The sequence below is a fragment of the Pararge aegeria genome, chromosome 24 (assembly GCF_905163445.1).
Source record: "Pararge aegeria chromosome 24, ilParAegt1.1, whole genome shotgun sequence".
Classification (NCBI taxonomy): domain Eukaryota; kingdom Metazoa; phylum Arthropoda; class Insecta; order Lepidoptera; family Nymphalidae; genus Pararge; species Pararge aegeria.
In genome coordinates this window covers 11,317,365-11,345,286 of record NC_053203.1, presented here as the reverse complement: position 1 = coordinate 11,345,286, position 27,922 = coordinate 11,317,365, and the positions used below count along the sequence as shown (strand labels likewise).

Sequence of the window (27,922 nt, the reverse complement as noted above, 5' to 3'; positions counted from 1 at the left end):
GGTACTAAGTATTTACCATAATTGAAGCGCAACTAGTGTAATTATTTTACTAGTTGATACCCGCGATTTCGTTCGCGTGGTAAAGATAGCCTATGTTATTTTCCATGTCAAAGGCTGCCAAATGTCATCCAAATCCGTTCAGCCGTTTTTGCGTGATTTAATAACAAACAGCCACTTTCACATTTATAATATTAGTGGGATTGCTATCCCATTCTTACAATATTTGCACCGTGTACAGTGCGAAAAAGATAGCGCGAAATTAATTCTCCAATGGCGCGGAATATAACAACTTATGTCACTCTACTTAAGTCAATTTTGACTGTTGATTAATTTTTGGTTTCTAACACTTATTCTACTTTCTTTACCTTTACAGCCTAGTCGTTCAAATACTGTTTTTCTCAGGCAGCCAATGGTCTCTGCAATAAAGGCCACTAACTGGGGAGACCAACGAATAAACAAAATAAGACCGTAACATTTTTGTCAATAAAGAGAATTTTTATTATTTTTAGTCAACTTCGGAACTCACACTCAAGGCTGTAAACACTTTTTTTAACTAACGTACACTTCTACACTTTTAGTCTATATTTTATCGGTAATGAATAGTCTTATGTATAGGTTTGGATTAGGGCTAAGTAATTAGGGATGTCACTTTTAATAACTTTAGCACTTTTATACTTTACTTTATTGGTATTTTCTTTGGTTTAGGAAAACTGTGTCCCTAAAGGTGTCACTTTTTCATAAAGTATGTTTTTGAACTCGAGCGTATGGTATCCGTAAAGTAACATGGTTAACGATTATATTTTCGCGCGTATTTTTGTCCGCCATGTTGGTTTCGCGAATTTTTGGCGCGTTGTAATCGTTCCGCGGATCGGGCCGAGGCGGGCGTATTCTAAAATAGACAACTAGTAATTGGTATCGGCCTGCCAGACGGCCAGACGGTTTAGGGTTGTGCAAACAGTACCTAATCTAAGAGTACACCTCTTATATTACAACCGACTAGCGTTTCTGGTGAGATGTTTGTTTGTTTCAAAAACTTTATTGCATCCGTCCGTTATCTGACATTTATTTTATCAACTGCCTGCGACGCAAAACCTTTGCTGGAAAAATCCAACATGGCGTCACTGACATATGCGCGGAAGACCGCGGTTGTTTCAAAATGGCGCCGGAGTATACCAGAGCGAATCGCCGGTCGATTTTCAACTAACACGATAGTTTTCGAAATCGTTGGGTTTGGGTTTATGGTGTGCTTAATGATACGGAAAAGAATATAGGTTAATATAACTGCCGTACCCCCAATAGGTAAGCCCACTACCATTATAGACTATATCATCACTTACCAGGTGGTATTGTAGTCAAGGGCTAACTCGTAGGAATAAAAAATCTCTACGCGATGGTTTTCCAATTCAACCAGTTATCTGCTTAGCCCGTCAATTATGATTTAAAAAAAGTAAATATACAAAAAAGATTTGCGTTGGAAAACATATAATACAGCATTCATATGTGTACTACTAGCTAAACCAGCTCAAGATTCGGTAAACATATAATATGACATAGCCTTTATATTTGTAGTGTGTACCACTAAAGTAAACAAAACCAATAAAAAATTTATGTAAATCCCGCACTTTGCTCAGTTTATGTTTTCGTCGTATAATAAATATGCAAATTTTAATTACTATCAGTAACCTTAGTACAAGATTTGACCACTCGAAACCGAAGCGTCGGTTTCGAGTATAAAAACACTTGAACATCGGAGTAAAATGAATTTTATTTTCAGGACGTTAAAGCTCAAATTTGCACTACAATTCTTTAGCTCAAGCTTTTGACAGAGCGTTTATAAAACAAATATCAGACCAATTTTAATTTGACGATACAGAGTGTAACTCGACAACGACTCCTCGATTGCGAGCGAGCAAATACACACAGAGCTACACTAATATGTTAAAGAGGAAAGATTTTTATTTGTTTGTCTGTACCCAACATGCTTCGAAAGTACTGGACTGATTTAAAACACTTCTGCGCCAAAAGAAATCTAAACTATCGCTAAGTAACATACGCTATAATTATTTTTTTAATTGGAGTTCCTTAATAAAAAATTCTATAATGAAACTCTATGTTGCAAAAAATTGGTCTATGAAATACATAACTTGGTGTGCGCTGAGAAAACTATTAATGACACAAAAATATTCTGTATTAAACGATTAAAGAACTCGTTATTACCTACAATAAAGTCTGCGAGGGAATATATTTTACTTTCGTCGCAATAGCACATTTTGAGTTCTAAAATTTTATTAAATAGAAACAAAAGTGGGTTACATTAGTATCGCAGTTTTAAGTCATAAACAAATAAATAGTTTAAGAAGCACTAAAGGTATTATATAGCAGTAAAATACTCTTTAATTCTTTCCAAACAGACATTTAATTTAGAAGTTAGAGCAAAGTGGCTTTTAACCTGGCTAAGTTAGTTGTGGGCTTTTCTTAAACCAGGGCGCGTTCGGTAGCTTTAGTTTTAAGTTAACGAATGCAGTTATCACCATCACCTGACATTAGTGTCAACATGTTAAATGTGTAAACGCTACATAAGAGTCTGTGATAAGCTCTACATGAATAAAATATTATTGAATTTGAATGAGAATTTGAAAAAAATTACACCCTAAGCAAAACAATTCTTTTTACACGTTAATTGAATGCTATACATCTCCCAAATAAACTGTTCCTACGGGATCCAAATTTAATAACAAAAACAAACGCTGACGAAGTCGCGGCCAACAGTTAGTCTTGTTATAAAGTAAATGACTCACTCATGCAGTATTTTGTTTATTAGCTTTCGGTTTGGAGTTAGGACTCGCAAGCTTATGTTAATAACTAACGATTCCGTGAATGATTACAGTTAAGGTGACGAGGTTGGAATAACTCACACGATTATTAATTTAATCTATATATGTGGTTCTCCCCAGGGGAAAAATATGAGTTATTCGTGGCTGTATATCTGATTAAATGGCTTTCCATTTTGCACGATTCAGTGAAATGTTACAGTAATTTTAAAAAGTGGGTAAATAGTTAAACTTTTGATAAGTATAAAATCAAATTGGCCAGATATTTTATTAAATTAATTAGGATTTTTACAAATACGTTAATAATAATTATTTATTTATTAAATAGTATTTAAGAAACAATATAAATTATATTTGATTAACAACCAATGTTCATGACATTGAGTTAGGGGGTATTTTGATATAAATACGACTGCATTATCGATACACTTGGACACGAACGATGCAAAGATACCTCCCGGTGTCTTAGTCGTTTATCAAAAAATTTGTCAATAAAAAAAAAATGTTTAACGCTTTTTGTTTGAAATTTTGATTAAACATACTTATATATAAATGCGAAAGTAATTTTCTTCTTTTCAATCAAAAAGATTTTTAGCATAGAGTTAGTTGAAAAGAAGGAGGGTAGCTTAGTCTGATATAGCTTCTCACCTCAGGAAAACTAACGGCTCCCACGGGTTTTGTAAAAAGCCGTACAATACAATAAGAACGCAGGTAATAAGTACATATTATGTAAACATATGTATGTAAATTTTTTTTTTTTTTTTTTTTATATTTCCACCATGCATGAAATATGCATTACCTTAAGAAATGCTATGTGGCATACCTATTAAAGCGGTGATAGCCTAGTCCTAGGGGGTCCGAGTTCGAATCCCAGCACGCATCTAACTTTTCTAAGTTATGTGCATTTTAAGCAATTAAAATATCAATGGCGTCAACGGTGAAAATGTTGTGGGGTAATCTGCATGTCTGAGAGTTCTCCTTAATGTTAAAAGGCTTGTGGAGTCCACCAATCCGCCCTGGGCCAGCGTGGTGGACTAAGGCCTAAAGCCATCCCATTGTGGGAGCAGACCCGTGCCCTGGAGTTGGCCGGTAACGGGTTGATATGATGATGATACCTACTGAACGTTATATTTGCTACTAAATTGGATGAAAACTGGATGAACATCGAAATCTTGCTGGTGACAGTCGTATGACGTCAATTGACGTCATAAATACGAATGGCTAATTTTATTAGTACATACGCAGTGCGCACGCAAACGTAACACGTCACACATCTATTCTCAACTGACTGAAGTGTTCCGAAGCTTGCGTCGATGCTGCAAACTATAAATCCCCTGTCAGTCAGTAAAATAGTTGAAACTTACTAAAAAAAAAACCACCACCTTATGTCGGGCTCACAGAAATCTTAATTTCAGATTATATAGTAACTAGCTGTTGCCCGCGACTTCGTCCGCGTTTGATTTTGATGTGGCATTTAATTTAGTTATAGTTCTAAAAAAAATTAAAGTATTCAGTATCGCTAAGCCTTAAATGAGGGGTTTGCTGCTGTCCGCTGAGGAGTTCTGTCCTTTATCTCTAACCACAGTTTGGGCAAAATTAAACACATATTATAACCTCTATAGTACAAAAATAATTATTTAAAACGGTTATAATTTGTCTGAGTTATGGTGTAGAATCGTCAAACACTCATCCCCTCTCCCGAGATTAATGTCGGGATAAAAAGTATTCTATATTACTTCTAACACTTCCAAAAATATGTGTACAAATTTTCATGAGGATCGGTTAAGTAGTTTTTGCGTGAAAGCGTAACAAACAAACTTACATTGACATTTATAATATCAGTAGGGATAGGGATATAGCGACTATAATTAAATGTTAGGCAAAAACCCAGACAGGTTTTCGCATACGCATGGGCGTAGGACTGGAAATTACCTGACCCAAAAAAAAAAAACTTTAAAACCCCGACGCGGTAATTGTATCCCGAACCTCTTGAGTCGTTTTCTATAGTTAAAAATGTGATAACGACTAAAGACACCGGGAAATTTCTTTGCATCGTTGGAGTTATCGTATTATCATCACGTCAACCGATTGAAGTCCACTGATGGGCATAGGTCTTTTGTAGGGAGTTTCAAAATCCACGGTCCTGGGCCGCTTGTTCCCAGCGGCTCCCAACGACTCGTTTGATGTAGTCGGGCCACCTCGTTGTGGGCCGACCAACGCTGCGTTTACCTGGTTGCCATTCAAGCACCTTGGAACCCCAACATCAGTGGCGTGCACTTCATGCATGCACAAAAGCACTGCCTACCCTAAAATTTATATACAATTCGTATAAGAGGAGGATTTTTGCCATTTTATGCAATTTTCCCGCTGTATGCATACCCTGGTGACAAACCCAGTGCACGCCACTGCCCAACATCCATCGGTTCTCCGAGCTATGTGCCCCGCCCATCTCCACTTAGGCTTTGTGACTCAGCTCTCAGACTCAGCTCAGCAGCTATGTCGGTAACTCTGGTTCCTCTACGAATCTCCTCATTCCTGATTTGATCACGTAGAGAACTCTCTCCATCGCCCGCTAAGTGACTCTGAGCCTTCTTATGAGGCCCATAGTAAGCGACAACGTTTCCGATCCATTCATCACTAACAACACGCACTGTTCGAAGACTTTGGTCTTCAGGCACTGAGGGATTTTGGACGAAATGATGTCTCGGAGTCTCCCGGACGCTGCACAACCGAGTTGGATTTTATAGTTATCCAAAGTTTGATAATTTACCCACTTTAAAAAATTACTGTAACAAATGCTAACCAATATACCAACGAGCCAATCGTTACTCATGTTATAAATGTGTTTGTATGTTTGCTTGCATATCATTGCCACTCAACCTAAGAAAGCAAGTAATTGAATTGATTTTTGGCACAGAGTGAGTTGAAAGGAAGGAGCGTAACAGTTGATACTTTTTATTCCAGGAAAACAAACAGAATTTGGAATGGAATTTTTTTCTTAATAAACGCGGACAACAGCTAGTACTTTTATAAAATTTTGTATCTCTGAATAATGCTCTGTGCCCGGGGAATCCCGTATTGAAATACTGTCTTTCCGTAGGCACGTTACGTGAACAAGCACAGCACTTAGTGTCAGTTTTATTACGGCTTTTAAAATGAAATTAAATTGGTGCTCATAAATTTATTATGAAAGATTAATTAATAATAATAATATAAAATCAACAATCATTATGTTAATTTTATTTACATTTAATTTAATTTTTTCATTTGTATTAATACTGAAGGTAGGTACTGTTATTTGTTTTACATATTGCCTGAAATAAACATGAATTAAAATATTAATTATAATTTATTTAGGTACTTTTAATATTAAATTACATTATTTTATGTATATTAATACTGTAGGTAGGTACTTTTATATGTTTTACATATTGCCTGAAAAAAACATAAATTATTATTATACAGTTAGGTGTGAATTAAAGTGAACGTACTGTGTACTATGTTCAAATGGGTAAAATTAGCTATGCGTATTTATGACGATAATTGACGTCACAGACAACTGTCACTCACGCGAGTTCCAGCTGGTCAGCCGTGCTTGGCCAGAGGCGATACCTACAAAGTTTAAAATTAAACCAAAGTTAGCAAATTAATATAGGCTTAGTCAGTGGCGTGCACTTCATACATGCTTAAAAGCACTGCTTACCCTAAGATTGATATTTAACTCGTACAGGAGGCGGATTTTTGCCATTTTATACAATTATCCTGTTTTATGCATACCCTGGTAAGAAACTCAGTGCACGCCACTGGGCTTAGTTATAAATTTCGCCTCCAATAGGTCCTCAAATTAATCACTTTTTTTTCTGTGTATTACACATCGCCATCTAGTCCCAAAGTAAGCGTACCTTGTGTTATGGACACTAAGATGACTGATGAATATTTTTATGAATAATATATACAGAATCGAACCCACGGCCGTGAACTCAGAAAGCAGGGTCGCTGCAAACTACGCCATTCGGCATCCGCTGGGCATCTTTTGTAGGCATTTCACACTCGTTTTGTTTTGGGTCGCTTGTGTCCAGTATCCTTAGTACCAGATTGTCGTTTTTGAGTATCGAAATACTTGAATATCATAACAAAATGGTTAATATTCCTTTTGTATGGATAATATTCCTTTTGTATAAACCTCAGATTGGCCTAAAATACCTCAGCTAGGATTTTGTCGAAACGCTGTTCTTTTTGCAGAGCTCGTCCGGGGAAGTACTACAAAGCTTATTTCTGCCGCTAAGCAAAATTGTTGCAATGCTGAGTTCCGGTCTGAAGGGCGTGATTGCCGGTGTAGTTACAGGCGCAAGAGGCTTAGCACCTACGCCTCAGGTTTATGGTCATAGGGCGGCACGTTCAGGACGTGTTCCTTGCATGCCCTGCTAAGTATTGATCTGTTTCTAGCTGATGGTCGGCCCATATATTGGATAGAAGCAGGCGTTACTTTGCGGAAATCCATAATCTATATATCTATATATATAAAAGAGAAAGTGCGTGGGTATGTTCCGTATAGGCTCCGAAACGGCTGGACCGATTTCAATGAAACTTTCAGAGAATCTCCGGATTGACCTGGCGAGTAATCCTGTAAAGTTTGGTGACGATCGGAGCAATCCTATTTTTGAACTGTCAAATACAGCTTTTATTTACTATGATAATATTCTATTGTTGGGTGTACATGCGTGTAGATAATGATCTTCACCCGCTCGAGAAGAGAATGAATACGGAGAGAAATAAATGCTTTCATATATTATGAGACTTAAATTAAAAATTTTATGATGTAAGTTAATTGTTTAATGTGTTCTAGTTAGCTAACTAGTATATTATGAAAATTAAGCTTAATTTGCTATACTCCGCGAACAGTAGGAGAATCTGTATGGTGTAATGTATAATTACTTCAATCCGTATACTCCACACCAAACAGATCCTCGGCAATGGACCCTCATATTGAGGGTACATTTTCAATTAATTGCTGGTGTGTCTTATGAATAAATAAACGTAATCGTAATATGATTAAGATTAAACACTAATTCGTTAAATAATACTGACTGTCGAACCACCGTATTTGCTTTATACCAAATAGCTCAATTTTGAAACCCACATTTTGAAAAATCTCGCGTGAGATTGGGGGATGGGGGGGGATGTAAAAAAAACACGTCACGTAATTTATGAACGCCCCCTAAGTGCAGTGGTTTTTGATGCTTCAATATAAGTCGGGTACACGGTTTCTGAATGTTCTTAATTCTGTGATTTAGGCGATGTATATAGAAAAAAAACGTTTCACCAACTCTTAGGTTATAACTATTGTTGAACGGTTGGTTTATGCCTAGGAATCTCCTTTGATTAGGCGTTACTTATTTAGGCATCGCCTTATTCCTCGTTAGTGAAAACGGGCGGTAGACAATCAGTGGCGTGGAGGTTTTTTGGCATTTTATGCTATTTTCCTGCTGTATGCATACCCTGGTAAGAAACCCAGTGCACGCCACTGTAGACAATTTTTTTTTTTTAATTTGACATTATGTCTCATGACTTTTGAACTCAGTTCTAACCCAGTCGCAAAAAGTTCAAGCCCATAAACTCAAGGCCTCGACATTCCTGAGTCCCGCCGTGTTCATTGGCCTCAAACAGCAATTATAATGCCCGCAGTTGATTGACGCCGCTTCTAACTGGATCTAACTGATGTTACAGGGGTCTTCGTAATGCACTAAGAGAACTTTTACATAACTAAATTGTTATTGACCATCGTACGTATTTAGATTTCTCTAGCTTTTTTTATTCTATTTTTTTCCTGTGCAGGTTAGCCCTGCTATCTATTCATGTTCTTTTTTTTAAGTTTTAAGTTATTTAAAAAAAATACTGGAAAATGTTGTGTGATGAACATGAATGTTTTCAGTGTTTGGGTGTTTATCTTTATTTTATAAGTGTGTATGTGTATTATATTCATAAAAAAATATTCATCAGCTATTTCAGTACCCATAACACAAGCTACGCTTACTTTGGGGCTAGATGGCGATGTGTGTATTGTAGTAGTATATTTATTTTGTGAATTTTTTATATGTGTGGTGTACAGTGTATTCATTCATTTATTAATTCATTCATTCACAGGTATATGCTCCCATTCTGGCCAAATGGTAGACTTCACACGCCTTTGAGAATATCACGGAGAAATCTCAGGCACTCAGGTTTGCTTTAGATTTTTTCCTATATATAATGTTAATGCAAGTTATATTAAATTGCTTAAACAAATATGACAGCTCTGAAAAGTTACAGGTGCATGCCGGGGCTAGAACTCGGTTCCCAAGGGTAGCCGAGGTCCTTACCATCTATCCGTCAAACACTTTTCACTTAAGCTAAGTCACAAGATTCAGTGAAAACGGCCACATAATTTCGTAAACTTTGACCTTACTTACTGTTTAGCTGAGCATACTTCTGTTGTAAGGCAGCCTCGCTTCGCTCTTCATAAAATAACACAGTGTTGTGTAGAAATAACTAGTTTTCTAAATAGATCTGATTGTTCTTAATATGTGGGAAATCCTTACCTGAAACAAAAATAAATCAATTAAGAATCTATATTATTCGTATACTTAAATTATAATGTTTAAAAACTCTCGAGGACTAAAAGTTAAAAACAATGGTCGTGATGTTTTGGACAGCTATGAGCATCTATTATTGGAAAAGTCCAGCGAATAATGCTTAACCGGAAACCGCTCTGGAGACCGAAACGCTTCAGTGCTGCTTGGCGGCAGATGAGCTCTGCATCATCACCAGTTTTAGAAACGGTAATGTTTCTTTGTTGATGTGGGTACTCCAACTTTTTTAAGTTATATGCGTTTTTTAAGGTATTAAAATATTACTTGGTTCAACGGTTCAGGAAACCTGCTGTGGAGTTCACCATCCGCACTGTGCCAGCGTGGTGGACTACGGCCTTAAACCCCCCTTCTCATTTTGGGAGGAGACCCAAGCTCTGTAGTAGACCGGTAATGGGTTGGTTTGATGACGATGATGATAAATAAAAGAGATTCCTAGTAATGCCTCTGGTAATCAAATGGGTTATGAAAAACATGATCTTAGATTGACCCTGGCTGGGGGATCTCCAAGTACCGACGCAGTATAATTGACCCCGCCTCAGATTGCTCGAAGCTGATATTGATCTGCCATGCGACGCAATTGATGACCTAAATTATGTGCTTGCTTTAAAAAGCTTGAAACGTAATAAAGCACGTAAAGCGAAGGCGAGATCACTCTACAATCTTACATCAGCATCACTTCATGACGTTCAATGCTGGACATAAGTACAGGACATAGGTAAAGGACATCGTAATCTTATAGAAAAGTCCTATTACAGAATAAAGGACTACGTTATCGATAAAAAAGGTTAGATGTGAATTATTGCTCTAACCAGGTTGCTCTTCTAATAATTTTTAATGACTATGTGAGATGGTGATAATAAAATCACTCGGCTAAGTTTGTTGTGGGTTTAGACGCGTTTGGAAGTTCCTCGTATATTAGTTTTAAGTTTATAAATAATATCGCCATCATCTCACTACCGTGTACTTCTCATGTAATGTACGCAATAGTGTCATCTACGGGCCTACTTGAATTAAGATATTTTTGACTTTGACTTTGACTTTAGGTTTCTTGTAGGGAGCTCCAAAATCCACGGCCCCGGGTCGCTTGTTTCCACCGGCTCCCAGCGACTCATTTGATGTGGTCTGTCCATCTCGATGGGGTCCATCCGTTCTCCGTGCTATATGCCCACTTCAGCTCTGCGACTAGCTGAGCTATGTCGATAACTCTAGTTCTTCTACATCATCATAATAAAAAAAATGTTTAGCAATATCCATTTTTTAGGTATGGTTCATTTGGTTTGGGCCTTGGGGGTGTGCGAAAGCGGTGTGGGTGTGGCCAAACCACTAGGCCACTGGTAAGAACATCGTACGAGTCCTACACAACCAACGTGCCACCCCGTAGCGTGCTATCCACGAGAATAACCCCGCGAAAAAAGTAAACAAAAAGGTTAAGTTAGGTTGATCTGGCGACAGTACACCGCTGTCGGCCTGTATTTTTCCCCTAACCGCACGCTGGTGGAATTCGAGGATTTCCTTGACGCTGTCAACAACGGAGGGCGTACCCTGCTTCTTGGAGACTTCAATGCCAAGAGCCAGGCGTGGGGGGAGTCCCACCTCGGACGGCAGAGGGAGGGCCGTGCTAGTTTGGACTGTGCACCTAGGGCTCTCCCTACTCAATAGCGGGAGAGTCCACACATGTCCGCACGCAGGGTGGTTCCATCGTGGACCTGTCTTTTGCCTCACCTTCGGTTGCTGACAGAGTTGCCAACTGGAGGGGGGAGGAAGGGGTGGAGACCCTATCGGATGGTCGGTTTCCAGCGGGATTTGTAAAAAACCCTAATAAGCTAGGAAAAAGCGAACAATAACTAGTATAATAGTATACATTCGGAAGTATGTTTGTTTGTTTGTCCTTAACGCCCTAAATAAGCAACCAATCGACTTAATTTTTAGAGATAGTTTAAAGGACGGTGCAGTAAGGGAGCGGTGATAGCGCATTGGGTAGGAGCTCGACTTCACTTCCGGGGGGCCGAGTTCGAATCCCAGCACTCACCTCTAACTTTTCTATCTTGCCTACAATATGAGTACCTTCGAATCAAGAGTGAATAGGCATCTTCTAGGCAAGCGCGCTCCACCTTAGGCTGCATCATCAGGTGTGATTTAAGTCAAGCGCTCGTTTATAAACATAAACAAAAAAAAAAATTTATGTGCGTTTTAGTAATTAAAATATCACTTGCTTCAACGGTGAAGGGAAACATCGTGAGGAACCTGCTGCACTCAGGCAACTGAGTGTTCTACATAAAGTTCTCCAAGGTGTGTGGAGTCCACCAATCCGCACTGGGCCAGCTTGGTGGACTACGGCTTTAACCCTTTCTCATTGTAGGAGGAGACCCGTGGTCTGTAGTGGGCCGGTTATGGGTTTTCGTGATGATGATAATGATGCTGATGATGGAAGGACGAAAAGAAACAATGGCTACTTTTAGTTAAGGTAGTTTTTAATTTTTATTTGTCATTGTTAAATTCAATTTTCTTCCCTAAACATAAAAATGATGTGCATAAAAAATAGTTATCCAAGGAAAGCAAACGGTTTCCACCGGATTTGTAAAATAAAAACAAACAAACAACGTTGGCCACAGCTAGAATAAAAATTTTAAAAAAAATTGTGCATATAATTAAGAACGTTCGTCACTGCGTTGTTACTGGTTTTATTAAAGCGAAACCGGTCGCCGCTATTAGTATGTGAGGCGGCTCTTTGACCTGAATGTGTGTCCTTAACATCGCGTTTATATGGCATTCTAGATCTGCTGTTGTGACCACTGTGCTACGTATGTTTTGTTATGGAAAATTTACTACACAGATATACTCACCGAAATACTTACCTACTGATATCATTAAAACAATATGGAACACGATCATTTAGCCAAGGTTTGTGTCACAGAACTACGAACACACGGAAACCGTGTACATGACTGATATTGAAGCATCAAAAACCACTCCACTTAAGTAGTGTTTCTCGAACAGGCTAGTCACTTCACACCATTCTTTGAGTGATGGAATTTGAAGTAGACTCTTTATATTTCTTTCTTTTAAATAATGTATTAAAATCTACTTATATATATTATGTTTGTTATATATATTATGTATATTTCATATTTATATAAAACGTATATTTATTTAAATTATTTATGTATTTGTATTTTTACATTTTGGTATTTATGTATCTGAAAACACTCTTGGCACTATCCCGTTTTCTAGCTGTACGGGCAACCTTTGTAGATTGCTTGCAGCAATAAGGCCGCCTTTGCATGTCTACATTGTTTACTGTATACTCCTTACTGTTTCTTTTTCTTCCATTTAGTAGTTGACAGTAATTATTTTACCTCTCATGTTTCAAATGTTTACCGTAAAATGGGAAAATGAAAAAATTTGTGTGCTAGCAACATCTTAACAATTAATTATTCATTGTAAAGTCAACATCTTCTGAGGATGCTCCGGTTTCGGAGCGAAACGTGCGTAGAGGGTACATTGCCAAAGATCTGTTTGGTGTGGAGTATAAGCATTGAAGCAATTATAAATTACACCACACAGATTCTCCTGCTTTTCGCTGATTATACCAAATTAAGCTTAATTTTCATAATATATCATGGTTTTCCGCAAAGTAACGCTTGCTTCTATCCAATATGCTAGCATCATTCCGCAGGTGTGAAGTGAGACGTGCGTTTTCACTGTTGTTGGACAGAATGCACTGCACGCAAAAATGGCTGAATGAGGGTTCTGTGTATTCTTAATTCTGTGGTTCGTGCATTTGGTGTTTTTAATATTAAACGCTATTATTATTCATCCTATATTTATTACGTCATTTATGCTTTATCATCATCATCATCATCTTATAAACCCATTACCATCGACGGCCCATTGGCGCAGTTTGCAGCGGCCCTGCTTTCAGAGTCAAAGGCCGTGGGTTCGATTCCCACGACTGGAAAGTGTTTGTGTGATGAACATGAAAGTTTTTCAGTGTCTGGGTGTTTATCTGTATATTATAAGTATTTTATGTATATTATTTATAAAAATATTCATCAGTTATCTTAGTACCCATAACACAAGCTACGCTTACTTTGGGGCTAGATTGCGATGTGTATATTGTCGTAGTATATTTATTTATTTATTTATTACCGGTCCACTACCCCTGGTGTAAGCCTTAGTCTACTACGCTAGCAGTGCGGATTGGTGGACTTCACACTTTATAGGGAACTCTAAGGATGCAAGTTCCCTCACGATGTTTTCTTTCACCGTTGGATCAAGTGATATTTTAAAAAACGCACATAACTTAGAAAAGTTATTGGTGCTGGGATTCGAACTCGGCCCAACGAAAATGAAGCCGAACCCTAACCCGGGCCATCACCGCTACTTTTGTCCGCACTTCATTTGCCCTTACCTATTTATTAGACGCGTATTATTACTTTTTTTTTTAATAACGTATTCATGTTTATCTCGGGGACCACCGGCGGGCTCAGCAAATATTTCAAAAAGCTTGCTATGGCAAACTATAGCTTATGTGTTTTAGTGCCTCACAAATCGCACGACCATTTTTTTTTATATTTTACACCAGAGGCTACTTTTTACCCATAACCACAGACTCCTAAGTGTCATTAACCATAAGTGACATTTCAGACAAATTTTCCTTGCTGTACCTACCAAAGGCAATAAATATAATATCATATTGTCATTAGAACCATATAAAAAATATTTTACTGAATCAATAAAACTAATTACTGCCAGATTACTATGTTTTTTAAATCGATATACCTACCTATACTTTGTATAAAAAACATTGCATAACAATAACGGATAGAAAATATATCAGAAGCTTTAAAAACAAAATTAAATCTCTTTTTTTTTTTTATTTGTAGCGAGTAGTGACATTTAATTTTATTTGCAAGGGGCAAAGAAACCACATTCCGGCAGACATCCAATTCGACTCTTAAAACAAATTAACGCCATCTATTGTAACTTAGCCAAACTACGTAACAAAACAGCAAAGCGTTGTTCCGATGTCCTCGACAGTTAGAGCTAGTAGTAATGTTTACGTAATAATAAAAATAATCATGTAGCTAAGTTATTAGTTCGTCTTATTACGTAAAATTTTACGTTGGAAATTGATATATAAATTTTAAGAGTAAACATACCGGTTTAGGTGAGGCGTATATAATAAGAATTATTTGCTGTCAGAAAAATCTGGCACGCGCCAACATAAACACATTTTGATAACTCTACTATCTCAACTGATATTAAACCTAAACGCGATAGTTGATTTGTTATTTATTTCACTCATCAACCGTTTAACTGACTGACGTTAAATATGAATAAATATAATCTAAAGAGGGCGTGCTATAACTACCTACTGAACTTTGTAACTGCATTTCAAGATGTTGGAGATAAACGCTTCATAAGTACCGGTCTACAAGAATAAAAAAAAAATTAATTTGAATTTGAGATCAACTGCCGAGTTCCTTGCCAGCTTCTTCACGGTAGTCTGCCTTCCGAACTGATATCAGACAGACTTGATGTTTCAAAAGTACTTAGTAAGTTTACTTGAACTAACCACACTTTTAATTTCATCCCAGCAAAACGGAAGATTCCTATATAAAAAAATCAAGTGCGTTGAAATAAATAAAAACAAACTAAAATAAAAGAGATTCTCTGTATGAATATATTAACATATTTAAAACATATAGTTACCCATATTTTGGTTTACAAAAAGTAATAGACAAATAAAAAAAAAAAATACCACCAAATAAAGTGCACAGTTCAGGCAAATTCTTTTAGTAAGTATGCGTTCGGAATTTGGCTTTATGGGTCATGAATATTTTTTGTTCGAAAAAATGAAAAAATGCTTTATTGTCATCAAGAAAAACAAAACAGAATCAAAAATACTTAAACATAACTTATAAAATAACCAAATTTTGTTTTATTTTGCACAGAAAAAGAGTGTACCTGATCTCAGAACTAGTTGAGAAAGTTGACTGAAATCAGGGCTAACCCGCTCGATGACATAGCTTAATAATAAGAAATTAAGATCACTTGTATGCTCAAGTACTCGTGGTTCTAATATCTTTATTGTTATAAGAAATCTGATCGGCCTTCGCTGACAGTTCGTGGAAATTGAAACGATATTTCACATGTAAATTTGAAGTAGGTACGTTACATACTCCGGCCATTCGCTACAATTAGTTTATTTTCATAATAAGTATTTATCGTATTTTATATTCCATTACATGTTAGCCCCTGACTGCAATCTCACCGGGTGGAAGAAGGACTTACTATGGCAGATAGCTCTAATTTGTCTATGACGTGAGACGTCACGGGTCGTGACATGACACCCGGCGAGCGTTTTCGTAGGGCATAATTGTTTTAAATATAATTTGCAAATTATATTAACCAAAACCTTTAATTTCTGCAAAAATAAGATAACATTTGGATATAATAGATACTTCTGAAAATTTTAGGGCAAATCTTTTAAATTAGTGATATCTTTCTGTTTTTAGTAAAAAGTTCTATACGGTCTCATCGACAACTTAAATTAAACTTTATCTCAATAAGACAAACAAATATTATCAAGAACAACAGTAAGCGCTAATTGTTGCGCCGTTCTTCTCTCTCTTCTTTTTCATCGTATACTAATATATAAAGTCCTAAAGAAAAGTCCGCGACAGCATAATTATCTTTCTTTTAAGATTATGGCAAGTTATGTAATTAATGGATATTGGCACTCTGTGAGCCAGGTGAAGGATAGAAATATTGCCCCAAGAAACTGCATCGTATTTTTACTCTAAATAATTTATTGTTTAAATATTTTACTCAAAGATAAATTGTGGCTATATTTTTATAACTTGGCATAAAAAATACCTATACACCCATTGGGCCCGGTAGGTGGTGCTGCTGTCGGTATGTCCACGCTAGTTTATATTATAAACAATACTTGATGTATTCATACTATTACAATATGTACCGACCTAAACGTTGCGATTATGGATTTGTTATTGTCTACAGAACAATCAGGTTTGCCTTTAGTATTACTGATTTGTGCGACTGAGCGAATGTGGGTGGTCTCCAACTTATCTTATTCACATGCATCCAGTCATTTCTGCAGACTTATTCCAACTAGCCCAGCTATCTTGATACGGTCAGGTCCCACAGAGTTGCAAACTGCATCACCATCATCATTACTGGCCCTACAGAAAGAGATGGGTTTCCGTAGCCTACCAAGCTAGCCCAGGTGCGAATATGTAGATTTTGAGAACGTTATGAAGTACTCATAGGCGTGCAGGTTTCCTCGCGATGTTTTCGTTCACCGTTAAAGCAAGTAATATTTAATAGCATAAATTTAAAATTTGCTTGCCAGGAATCGAACTCAGTCCAATCTCAAGGACGGTCGAAGCATTAACCACTACGCTCTCATCGCTTCACCAATAGCCTGTAATAGTCCACAGCTGGACTAAGGGCCTTTCCCAGTGGAAGGGTTTTAATGAAAGGGCAATGAAGATTTTTCTAATGAGCCTGACTTGCCTATGGCCCGCTATTTTGATCTTATTTCAAAATCGCATTCACAAGAACTAATGTTCTTGTTTATCCAAGAAAAATAAAAGGTTCCCACAGGACTCATAAATTGGCGGGATGCCATGATTATTTTTACATTTTAGTGAAAATAAACATTACGGATTACTTAACGTGCTCTAAGGAGGAAAGATTATGTTTGTGTGTAATTTATAATCTCTAAACTATTGAACATATTATTTGAATGCAGCCTTAATATCAATATCGCAATTTAGTCTTCTTTTTTTTGTTCACACTCGATTCTGATCCTTATTTCTGAACAGTAAGAGCGACTTGACTGTCGGGTATAGAATTGGTACTTTTCCGTCAATCATATCGAGCTTTATTGAGTTTAATTAGGCCTGTCTGTTTCATACCGTTTGCCTGCAATCTTGTTGTAAATAAACCAATATAAATAAATAGATAATTATGTTCTACGATCAAAAATTTTCGTTCAACAAATAAAACAGCGCCATCTCGTAGAATACTCATGAACTTCAACGAATAAACTACGTCGCAATCTTGTTATTAATATTTAGTAAACGTAATGTAACTGCGTTTAGAATGCAGACTATACAAAAATACCTACCGACAGTTCAGTGATACTGGTTTAGCATAATATGTTCAAGATACGGATAGTTTATAAGATTTAAGGTATTATTTAAAATTTAAATTAATAGGTAACTAAGAAAAACTAATCTACTTAAAATTTTCGTGAGAGGTAACTTCGTAGTTTTTTTTTTAAAGAGAAGATTTTACTGATACGTGTAAATCGTTAAAAACCACCCTTTAATCAGAATTTTGGAAAATAATTATATGTATTTTTTTCATGTGTAGTACTCATTGCGGAATCTGTCATAGTGTAACATCCGCTAACCCGTAAAGCATTAAGAGTCTACTAGATATATGTTAAAATGTGTGTATAGGTAAGGTGGTCTGTATATCCAGACTTGTGCCAACTATTCCAATATATAATGACTCATACTATCGCATAAACGAGCATGAGATATATCATATGGCCGACGTGCGACGTAACGCTATTGTTTTAAGTAAACACACTGGGTTAGTGTCCTGAGGAAGTACTGATAGAATTATCTAGTATTGATATTCTAACGATAACGCGCGTGATCAAGAAAAAGGCGGTACATAAAATACGCTATTTCTTATTTTTAACCCCCGACGCAAAAACTACGGGCAATAAGTTCGACGTCTGTATGTGTGTGTGTATTGGTCTGTCTGTTTGTGGTATTGTGGCTCCCGAACGGATACACCGATTTTGTTTTTTTTTTGTGATGATTATCGGTCCAATATGGCCGCCGCAACAAAATGACGGATTATATGTTTTTCAGAACTCTCTCAATATTGGTATCAAATGAAATGTAAACCTATATACCTACTAAAATTAATTTCAAATCCAAGATGGCCGCCACACACAATGGCTAATTTCATTTTTTTCCGGGGGTTTTTGAATTCTTAATTTAATGTCATGGTGAAACTGCCTTTACTGGCAGATAGCTATCAGCTTTGGCTTTATTTTCAATTAAAAATATTGATAATTAGGTATATCTTAATAATTACCCATTATCAGCCCACTACCTTTCAAAATGAGAAAAGTTTAGGCCGTAGTCGTCCACGCTGGCCAGATGCGGATTGGTAAACCTCACAACATTCAGGCATGCAGGTTTCTGCACGATGTTTTGAAGCCACTGATATTTAATTGCTTCAAGCATTCGAACTCGGCCCTTCTGAAAGTGAATCCGTGGTTTATCCACTAGGCTATAAGCGGTGGTGCTTTACATATGCAAAAGTGTGTAATATTAATACGGAGAAATTCCTTCCGCCATCATCATAATCATGTCAACCAATTGACGTCCACATTGATATTTTGTAGGGAGTTCCACAATACACGGTCCTGGGCCGCTTGCCTCCAGCGGCTCCCAGCGACTCGCCTGATGTCATCTGTCCACCTCGTTGGGGTCCGACCTACGCTGCGTTTATCGGTGCGGGATCGCCATTCCAGCACCTTAAGACCCCAACGTCCATCGGTTCTCCGAGCTATGTGCCATGCCCAATTTAGCTTCGCGACTCGCTGAGCTATGTCGGTAACTCTAGTTCTTCTACGGATCTCCTCATTTCTGATTTGATCACGTAGAGATACTCCTAGCATAGCTCTATCCATCGCCCGATGAGTGACTCTGAGCCTTCTTATGAGGCCCATAGTCTGTATTAATATACATAGAATTCATACTAGGAATGCAGTACACGCGTTAAATTAGCAACTAAACTATATATTTCGAATAGTAAATGATTGACCAAACTTAATTTTTTCACTAACCTTGCCCACGTTTTGTCTGGGGTTTTGGCTTGTATCTTTTGCTCCAGGCATAGAGACTAAATAGTTGGCTTTTTACTTTCCACAACAAGTTGGCCCTAGAGCGCTAGGTGGTAAGCGATGATGCAGTCTAAGATGGTAGGCTAATGAATAAGTGATATAAAAGTTATCTTAAATCCATAAACCAAATCGGTTTCTACCATTCATTTTAGTCTCTACCTGGGTCAAACTCAAGACCGTTACTCATAAGATCACATCGCTTACCACTGATCAGGGAGGTAGCCAAAGAGTCGCCAGGGAGGCTGAACAAGGTTATCATCAAGTCAAATGGTCGACTGATAAGTGGTACGGATCAAAGAGCTTTGTGTGGACTGCAGTTCAATCAAAGACTGTTTCATTAGGTATTAGGTTCAGTTTTGAGACTCATACTGTGTGCTGTGCCGCGCCGTATGGTGAAGGCAGATCTCATACAGTTGTCACCACCCGAGCGTGTGTCATACGAGGCGATGACGAATATAACGGAGAACTGGTAGTAGCGTCCTCCGTGCTACTGCTACCATACAGTGCGATCTTCAAACCGTCTGCTAACCGCGATGTGGTGACAGTGGCGTGCACAGGGTTTTTGACCAGGGTATGCATAAAGCAGGTGCTTGGCATAAAATGGGAAAATTCCCCTCCAATACGAGTTATATAAAATAATTTGTGTATGCAGTGCTTTTGTGCATGTATGAAGTGCACGCCACTGTGGGTTGCACACCCTACCGTTGAGAAAGGCATTTAGTCTAGCAGTGAACTGTTATAAGCTATTGATTACAAAATTAGGCGACCGATTTTCCGGTTAGTACCCGGTTTCTTCTAGTCCTAACCACTATATCCTAGGCTATCACCGCTTTTAGGAATTTACTTATCACTTTGTAAACATAGTATAAGTTTTCAATAAACAATAGTTCAAGACAAACTACTGCAGAGATGCTACAATATGAAATTCTTACAATGGCGATTTGCGAATGAAACTCCAGACTTTCATACTAAACTTTCTCTGTTTCCTTCTTTATAAAGTCAAAGTCAAATGCTTTTTTATAAAAATAACGGACGAAGCAAATGGTCCACCCGATGGTAAGTGGAAAACCACCATTTTTATTTTGACGGCCAAATGTCGCAGCGCGCAGTGGCCCTATTTTCTGAGTCAAAGGCTGTGGGTTCAATTCCCACAGCTGTGAAATGTTTTGTTTATATAAAATGAATGTTTTTTAGTGTATGGGTGTTTGTATATAAATATATGTATATTATATGTTTTTATGTGTATTATTCATAACAATACTTATGGACAGTTATCTTAGTACCCATAACACAAGCTATGCTTACTTTGGGGCTAGATGGCGATGAGTATATTGTTGTAAAATATTTATTTATTTTAATGATAAACCAGGAAACAGTAAGTAGTTCATAATATAGATTGGTATATTCACCGATTATAACAAGGGGATTAAATATTATGCTTTATGTTTATTTAAACATCAATTAGTATGCACAATTAAGATAAATAGGAAGCATACACTCGCCTAGTCTGGCAGATCCGAGTGTGGTAAAACGATACTTGGCAGATTATCAAAATAGGTTCGCGCTATTTTCGCTGCGCCCGCGCATGTCAGGTTCAGGGCTAGGTAGACATTAAACGGTGCGTTTACTACAATAACAAACCATAAAGCTTTCTGCCCGTCGTATGGGCACGTTCCATGAAAATGGTTTTAGGATGTTTACGAAAAATTCTCAAGTGATATTCATTGAAATATTTTTTACAAGTTTTTTCTATCCATTTAGCTATGGACGTAACATTTATTTATGGAATTTTTTAGGATGGAAGATTGGGTGGGTGTTCACGTATATCACAGCAGGTTCTTGACAGGGCTAAATCTCGCGATCACTGCCGTTAAATGTAACTTTGGCAAACAAAAAAGAATCGTTTGAGAGCAAAGCTTTCAAAACTTACGCCTGTCGTTATCACCCTGCGTGTTTCTGGTTAAGCCTACCCACAGCTCTACCTACTCTTTTAGCAGGAACTTCGTCCCAAGAATATCCCCAAACGCTTTTGGAGCTCTATTAGGCTTAATATAGTTACATATTATATCAATGGGCTTAATTATTTGAATAATCATTGGATTTTTGATAATGATTCATCCTTAGTGGTACCACCTTATTCCGCTACAAGTTAGCCCCTGACTGCAATCTCACCTGCTGGTAAGTGATGATGCCGTCTACATAGTGACGGGCTGGGCTGTTTGGGGTTCGGTAGTTATATTAAAGCCATACACTTCGTATGGTGGTGATCGTGCTTCGTACCAACGTATGTCCTTGTCGGCAGAGTGGTAACAAGCAACGGCCACAGCCTCTCACGCGGCCAAAACAAAAGTCAACTGCCAGGGTTCAAACCAGGGACCTCTTAAAACCACAGAGCTCACAACTGCGCTAGGGAGGTCGACAAATGATAGGGTAACTTCAAAGCATTTTTTCTGGAGGCATTGAACCTTGCTGATGATAAGAACACCGATGTCAAATTTGATGCTTTGTTTTAAACCTAAAAGTTACGAATTTTTTAGATATAGTGCATAGAATGGCACGTTTCTCCAAATTTATTAATTTTCCTTTTATCAAAGAACAAAGTTTATTAGCACATATAAATGTATTAAAGTAGGTGGGGGAACATCACGAGTGGTGAACTAATATTGTTTTTGCAAATAACTTTCGCATTTCTTTGACGCAGTTTTGACGTGTTGTTTGCCAGATAACGACTAAGTCCGTATATTTGGAGTTGTTTAACTTTGAAGTAATATAAGCCTTGCGAGTACTAATTTTTACTGATAATGTCGTAATAATGCAGCTTTTCTAACGATGAATAACGAACTGGAGTCATAAATAATTGTTTCTTAATGCTACAAGGAGGTAATAGGTACATTTATATCTTGAATAGCTAATATCCGCGACTTCTTTCGCGTGGATTAAGATTTTTTATCCCAAAATTCCCGCTTGAACTCTCTTATTTCCCGGGATGAAAATTAGCCTATGTGCAATTCCAGACGATAATCAATTTCTGTAAAAAATTCCAGCCAAATCGGTTCAATCGTGATTGAGTAACAAACATCAAACATCCACACTTTCACATTTACAATATGAGTAGGATTGACTGACTGACATTCGAGCTCTAAAGGCAGAAAAATAAAATTTCGCACATCCTACTAAACAGTAAGATCACCATCTCAATCTTAAAAAAGATGTGCTCCTGATTGATTTCCAAAGGTGTTTGGACGCAATAGACTCCTTTTAATTAGAACATAAAAATTATGATAGGAATTAGAATGGCTTCGATAGCTTAGGGTCAATCAGCGGACGATTTAGAGAGCTTTCGTGGGAGTATCGCTATGTGATCAAACCAAGAAGAATCGGTAGAAGAAAAAGGTTCCTGCTAAGCTATGTAGCTTAAAGAGTCGCGAAGTTAAGTGGCAATGGGCGGAGAACATAGCTCGGAGATGGACGCTGGGTCCAAAGGTGCTGGAATGGCGACCTCGCCCCCGTCGAGGTGGAAGAATGAAATCAAGCGAGTCGCAGGGAGTCGTTAGACCCAAGCGGCACATGACAGTGGTATTTGGAACTACCTATAAAAGACCTATATCCAGCAGTGGACGCCCATTGGTTGACATAATGATGAATGATGCGGGAGCAATTAATGACTTATGCTAATGCTAGAAGTTTGAAGTTTTGACAACGCCGACGGTCGGTAGTGATTTAGTGGAACCATTTTACGAGAAAATACGTTGAAAACGTTTATTGAAACATTTCGCAGTCTTTTCAAGAGGCATGAAAATAAAGTGCTCGAATGCAATGCTTTAATCGGCTCATTTTCAAACACAAACAACTCAGTAAATCATATTCCCCGACCCATTTCGAACACGAGCCAAACAAAAGCAGCACAGCGTGTGATAATAAGCACACAGTAAAGGTAAAGTAAATATTACCACAACTGTCACTTTACTTTAATAAGCTGTCGGGTTTATATATTTGTTGTGATACTGCGTGGGATATGTTTTACCAGTGTATTGTGACATTCTTAAATGAAACCTACAATAGTAAAAGTCATTGTAATTAACTTTCATACCATTTTTCCAAGTAATTGACGGACCAAGCAAATGGGCCACCTGCTGGTAAGTGAAGTAACACTTCACAGGGCATGCCAGAAACATTTCCTATAAATTTTCGCCCTATGCTCGTCAACCTGAGGCGTAGGTTGAAATGAAGCCACATGTGCCTGCAATTAAGAGGCAACCACGCACTTCAGACCGGTACACAGCACTGCTGGTGTGTGCAATGGTGTTTCTAACCTATGTGCGTTAAAAGCAATTAACACACACGCTTCAACGGTAAAGGAAAACATCATTAGGGTTTCCTGCATGCCTGAGAGCCCCCAAAATGTTCTCAAAGGCATGTGGAGTCCACCAATGCGCACTGGGCCAGTTTAGTAGACTAAGGCCTTAAGCCTTCTCATTGTTTGAGGAGTCCCGTGCCCTGTTGTGAGCCCGTCATGGGCCCGATATGATGATAATGAGGTACGTATCTTATCGGTTAAACCATGCCTCCAAGTGATAAAAAGTCATCGAAACGAAGTAAGAACTCATTTTGGGTTAAGGTTTTTAAACTGTCACACATACGAAAAAAACCTTTTTGTATTTGGTATTTCGCGGGGATACCCTCATGGATACCACCACCTCACGGGAATGCACGGTTACGTCGGACTCGAACGGTGTTCTAACCAGTCGCCTGGTGGTTTGGCCACGGGAACGCTTTCGCACACCTCGTAACCCAAACCAAACGAACCAAACCTAACCCAACAGGTTAACGCACTTTGTTAGACGTTATCATTTTTTAAAGTTGTATTAAGACAACGAAAAATGGAAACAACTATTGCTAAACTTCTTCCATCAGTTATTGAACTTAGTTAAACTGGATCAAGTATGATTATGAGGTAAGGTTTGCTGGTAAGATACTCGTAGCTAGCTAGGCTGGGTGTTTTAACTTCTGATAGATGAATTTTCAGTGGAACACCTAGGATAAACTGTCGGAGAAATTTAATGATTAGATCCTCCCTGACAAATCTTCTAAATCTTCCCCATTAAGTCCAAAAGGTTAATCCAAAAGGTTAAAGGTCCATTAACTATCAAGGATAGTTTTGGACCTAATGGGGACGGCGAAGATAAAGTTCAGATGAAGTTCAGACAGAGACCCTGTAGGTAATACCTACAAATTCGACAGATAACGCAACTCCAGTGTTAAGTTTGTCACTTGAAAACTAATACAAGAGCAGATACGTTAACCAATTGTTTGAAGCGAAATAGCTTGAAGGTAAAATTTGTGTCTCCTAATATTTATGCAAATAATTGCTTTTACTAAGCACAAAACAGACCCTATATAAGTTACAATCTATAGTAAAATAACAGCCGGATTAACAAATTTTCCGTACATAACGTTATCTAAATTAGATTCTTAACCCCTTGTTAGTAACTAGCGTCAGTCGTCACAAATGATTAGTGCTCCGGCGAGTGTTACGCATGCGATGTATTGTTAAATAAAACACAAATATCAAACGGAACATGCTAATTTCCGACTATCTAGTTCATAGCATATTTTGTGACTTGTAAAGAGTTCTTAACATTTCTAGCACACTGAGAAACCTAGTCTCCGTGATGCTTATACAAAATGGAGGATGTGAAAATTGATAATTTGTTAGTTGGGTACATTGACATTTGTGCAAATAGCGATGATTAGATAATCTTTAGTATAAACATTTTATTGGGTTTGTATGTGTTGCTTAGTGACCGTCTTTTCTTCGTCTATCAAATATGCACACTTATGTTTAACACTTAAACAGACAGATAGATTTAAAGATCACGAATTCACATCACATGTTTTTTGTCATGTTGAATTTCTACGTAAACCATATACTTTACTATGGTGTGAGAAGAATACAATTCTTTATTTAGCAACTAGAAGTTTTCCGCGTCTTCATTCGCGTGAAAATTATATTTGTTATTGTGTCAGATCCCTGGACTGCAACTGTGTAAAAAAAATGAAACGAACCATTCCAAACTTTCGCATTTAAAATATTAGTATCCAGATTCCAACCAAAACAAATACGCAAACCAGTTCATTTGTAAGCCGTTACGACCATCCGGGATTTTTTTGAAAATAACTTCTCCGGAATATTCTACGATTCAACGTTCACGTTGGGTCCAACGTGCATAGGATTTCATATGGGGTTTATTACTTTTATTACATTTTGTATTGGGATTGAAATGGTTAGAAAAAAAGAGTATGTAAAAGGTTTCCAATAATAAATCTGTTAATTCTTTAATGTTATTTATTTTATAGATAGAGAAATAAATATTTTAGGTTCACAAAAATTATTAGCAATAAGCAATTTTTTTAGCATCAGAAAGCATTAAATGACAATTATTATAAAAAATAGGCTAGTAATTACTACTTTGTTATACTTAAAGCAACATTAGAAACTATCAAGCGGCTAGTAAATTAAATATTCTATTAAAATTTAAGTCCTCAATAGTAATTCTGTTAGGACGTTTAAGAGTATACACAAATCATAAGCGAACCTTAGAAATAGAGTTCCCTGAGGGTAGCAAATAAACGTGATGAAGGATTATCGCTGTAGTACTTCGAAAGCTATTAAAACAAACTACTGAGACAAATTATTGTCGAATTAAGCATGACTTAAAATCTCAAAAACTTTTTTACAATAATAGGTATATCAATATCATCTTATCGAGTTTCTATTGTGCAATTATAGAGGTTACTACTATAGACTTAGGGTAGCAAACTATAGATATGTAGAGTTATTAGAAGTCGCGTGGTTCAAGGAAAATAATCGAGATACATTCACGTGATAATGTTTGCATAACAACAAGCAACCCCGATCGCCTAGCATTCTAACTAAGCTCAAGTGGACCGAATTGATTAATAACACTGAAACATCGAATAAAACATCTCTGGCACGACGCATTTACAAAACATCGATCCGTGCATGATCCCAGAGAGCGAGACAAAAAACAAAACAAATCATCTAGGTACTTCACTAACGAATCCCAATTGTGAACATCATTTTAACACATATGCAGCCAACACTGGGAGTTATTATTAATTACAATACAATAAAGATGTAGGTATATTTTTTTGCTTTATCTATTATAACCGTAACCAATAAACTCGACACAAGCCAAATTCCAAAGTAGAGACGCTAAGTCGAAACCTCATAGCTAAAATGCAAAAGGAGGTCAATTTTGAAAGTAGTATTTTCAACTCTGGCTCCAAATTTTATTTCTTCCTTTTTAAACATCACAAAGTTAGCAATGGTCACTGTATAACTATTTGTTTATATCACTCATCCTTTGAACCATAACAACGAACAATCGGATAAAAAAAATTGGAGCAATTAAGGCGGGAAATTTTGTGATACGATGAAACGAAGTTAAAAGTATTTTTTTGTTTTTTAGACTATGTATTGTAAAAATTATCGTTAATTGAGGTAAACCTGTTTGATGCGTCTATCTATCATATACCGATAAGGTTGAACAAAAAATTAAAAGTAAAATTGATAATCAGAACGCAGCCAAGGAATGTTCGCAGGTTAAGTTCGTATACTGGACATAAACATAACGAATTTGGGGGCTTTGCCAAGTCGTTTTCAGGGTCGCGGGCGATCCAACTCCGGTGAAATTGTTCCTCATACGTATAAAAAAGTCATGCTAAAAATATTTGCGAAAAATGAAAACTTGTGCGCGAGAAATGAAAACTGGTAATGTGAATTGGCGACTTACCTTTCGGTGACTGGTACAGCTTTCGACTTTAGCTCGTAGAACATGAAATCCTGATGCTGAGCAGTCGTCATCTCGTCCAAAATCTTCTGGTCAATATTAAAATCGTTCGTCAACAGTGAAGCGAGATCGTATCCCATATCAATACCAGATTCATCCATTTTTGAACAATATCACAAACACAAACTTTTTCACTGAACCGCTATTATTATAAATTATCAAAAATACATATTACAATAACAACACGAGATTATTTATATGAGAAAAGGATGAATATCTTTACAGCATCCATCCTCCCAGCTGTCTACTTGTTGCTATTGTTGATTGTTACATAGATATAAGATATGAATGACTAATATAGTGCTTATTTTAATATAGTACTAGTCTACTTCATTTGCAAACCTTGTCGTACACTTTTAGTTCAGTCGCATTATAACAATAGAAGTAATTTTGAAATGGCAACTTCAGTCGATACTTCAATAGTATTTGTTTTGAATCTAGCACATTAACATTGTGGAAAAGATAAAATAACAACATTTTTTTAAATTACAGGAACTATATTTTATGGGTTTTCCGGCGTTAATGTGAAATTATTATATTGTTTCGTTCACCGAGTAAAAGTGAAAAAACAAATGACAGAAACGTCAAAACTACTTGCTGCAAAATATTATATGGCGCGGAAAAATC

General features: G+C 37.2%; 1 protein-coding gene across 2 annotated transcripts in view; it reads right to left on the bottom strand.

The window, feature by feature from the left end:
* The window catches only part of LOC120634436 (transcription factor EB), a 162,411-nt gene extending 134,843 nt beyond the window's left edge, over nt 1-27,568 (bottom strand). For both annotated transcript variants that reach the window (XM_039904998.1, XM_039904999.1), the window contains exon 1: nt 27,239-27,568. In XM_039904998.1, coding sequence (XP_039760932.1) covers nt 27,239-27,396 — 158 coding nt within the window. In that variant the 5' untranslated portion in view covers nt 27,397-27,568. The remainder of the gene's footprint in view (nt 1-27,238) is intronic.
* Between the last annotated feature and the right edge of the window lie 354 nt (nt 27,569-27,922).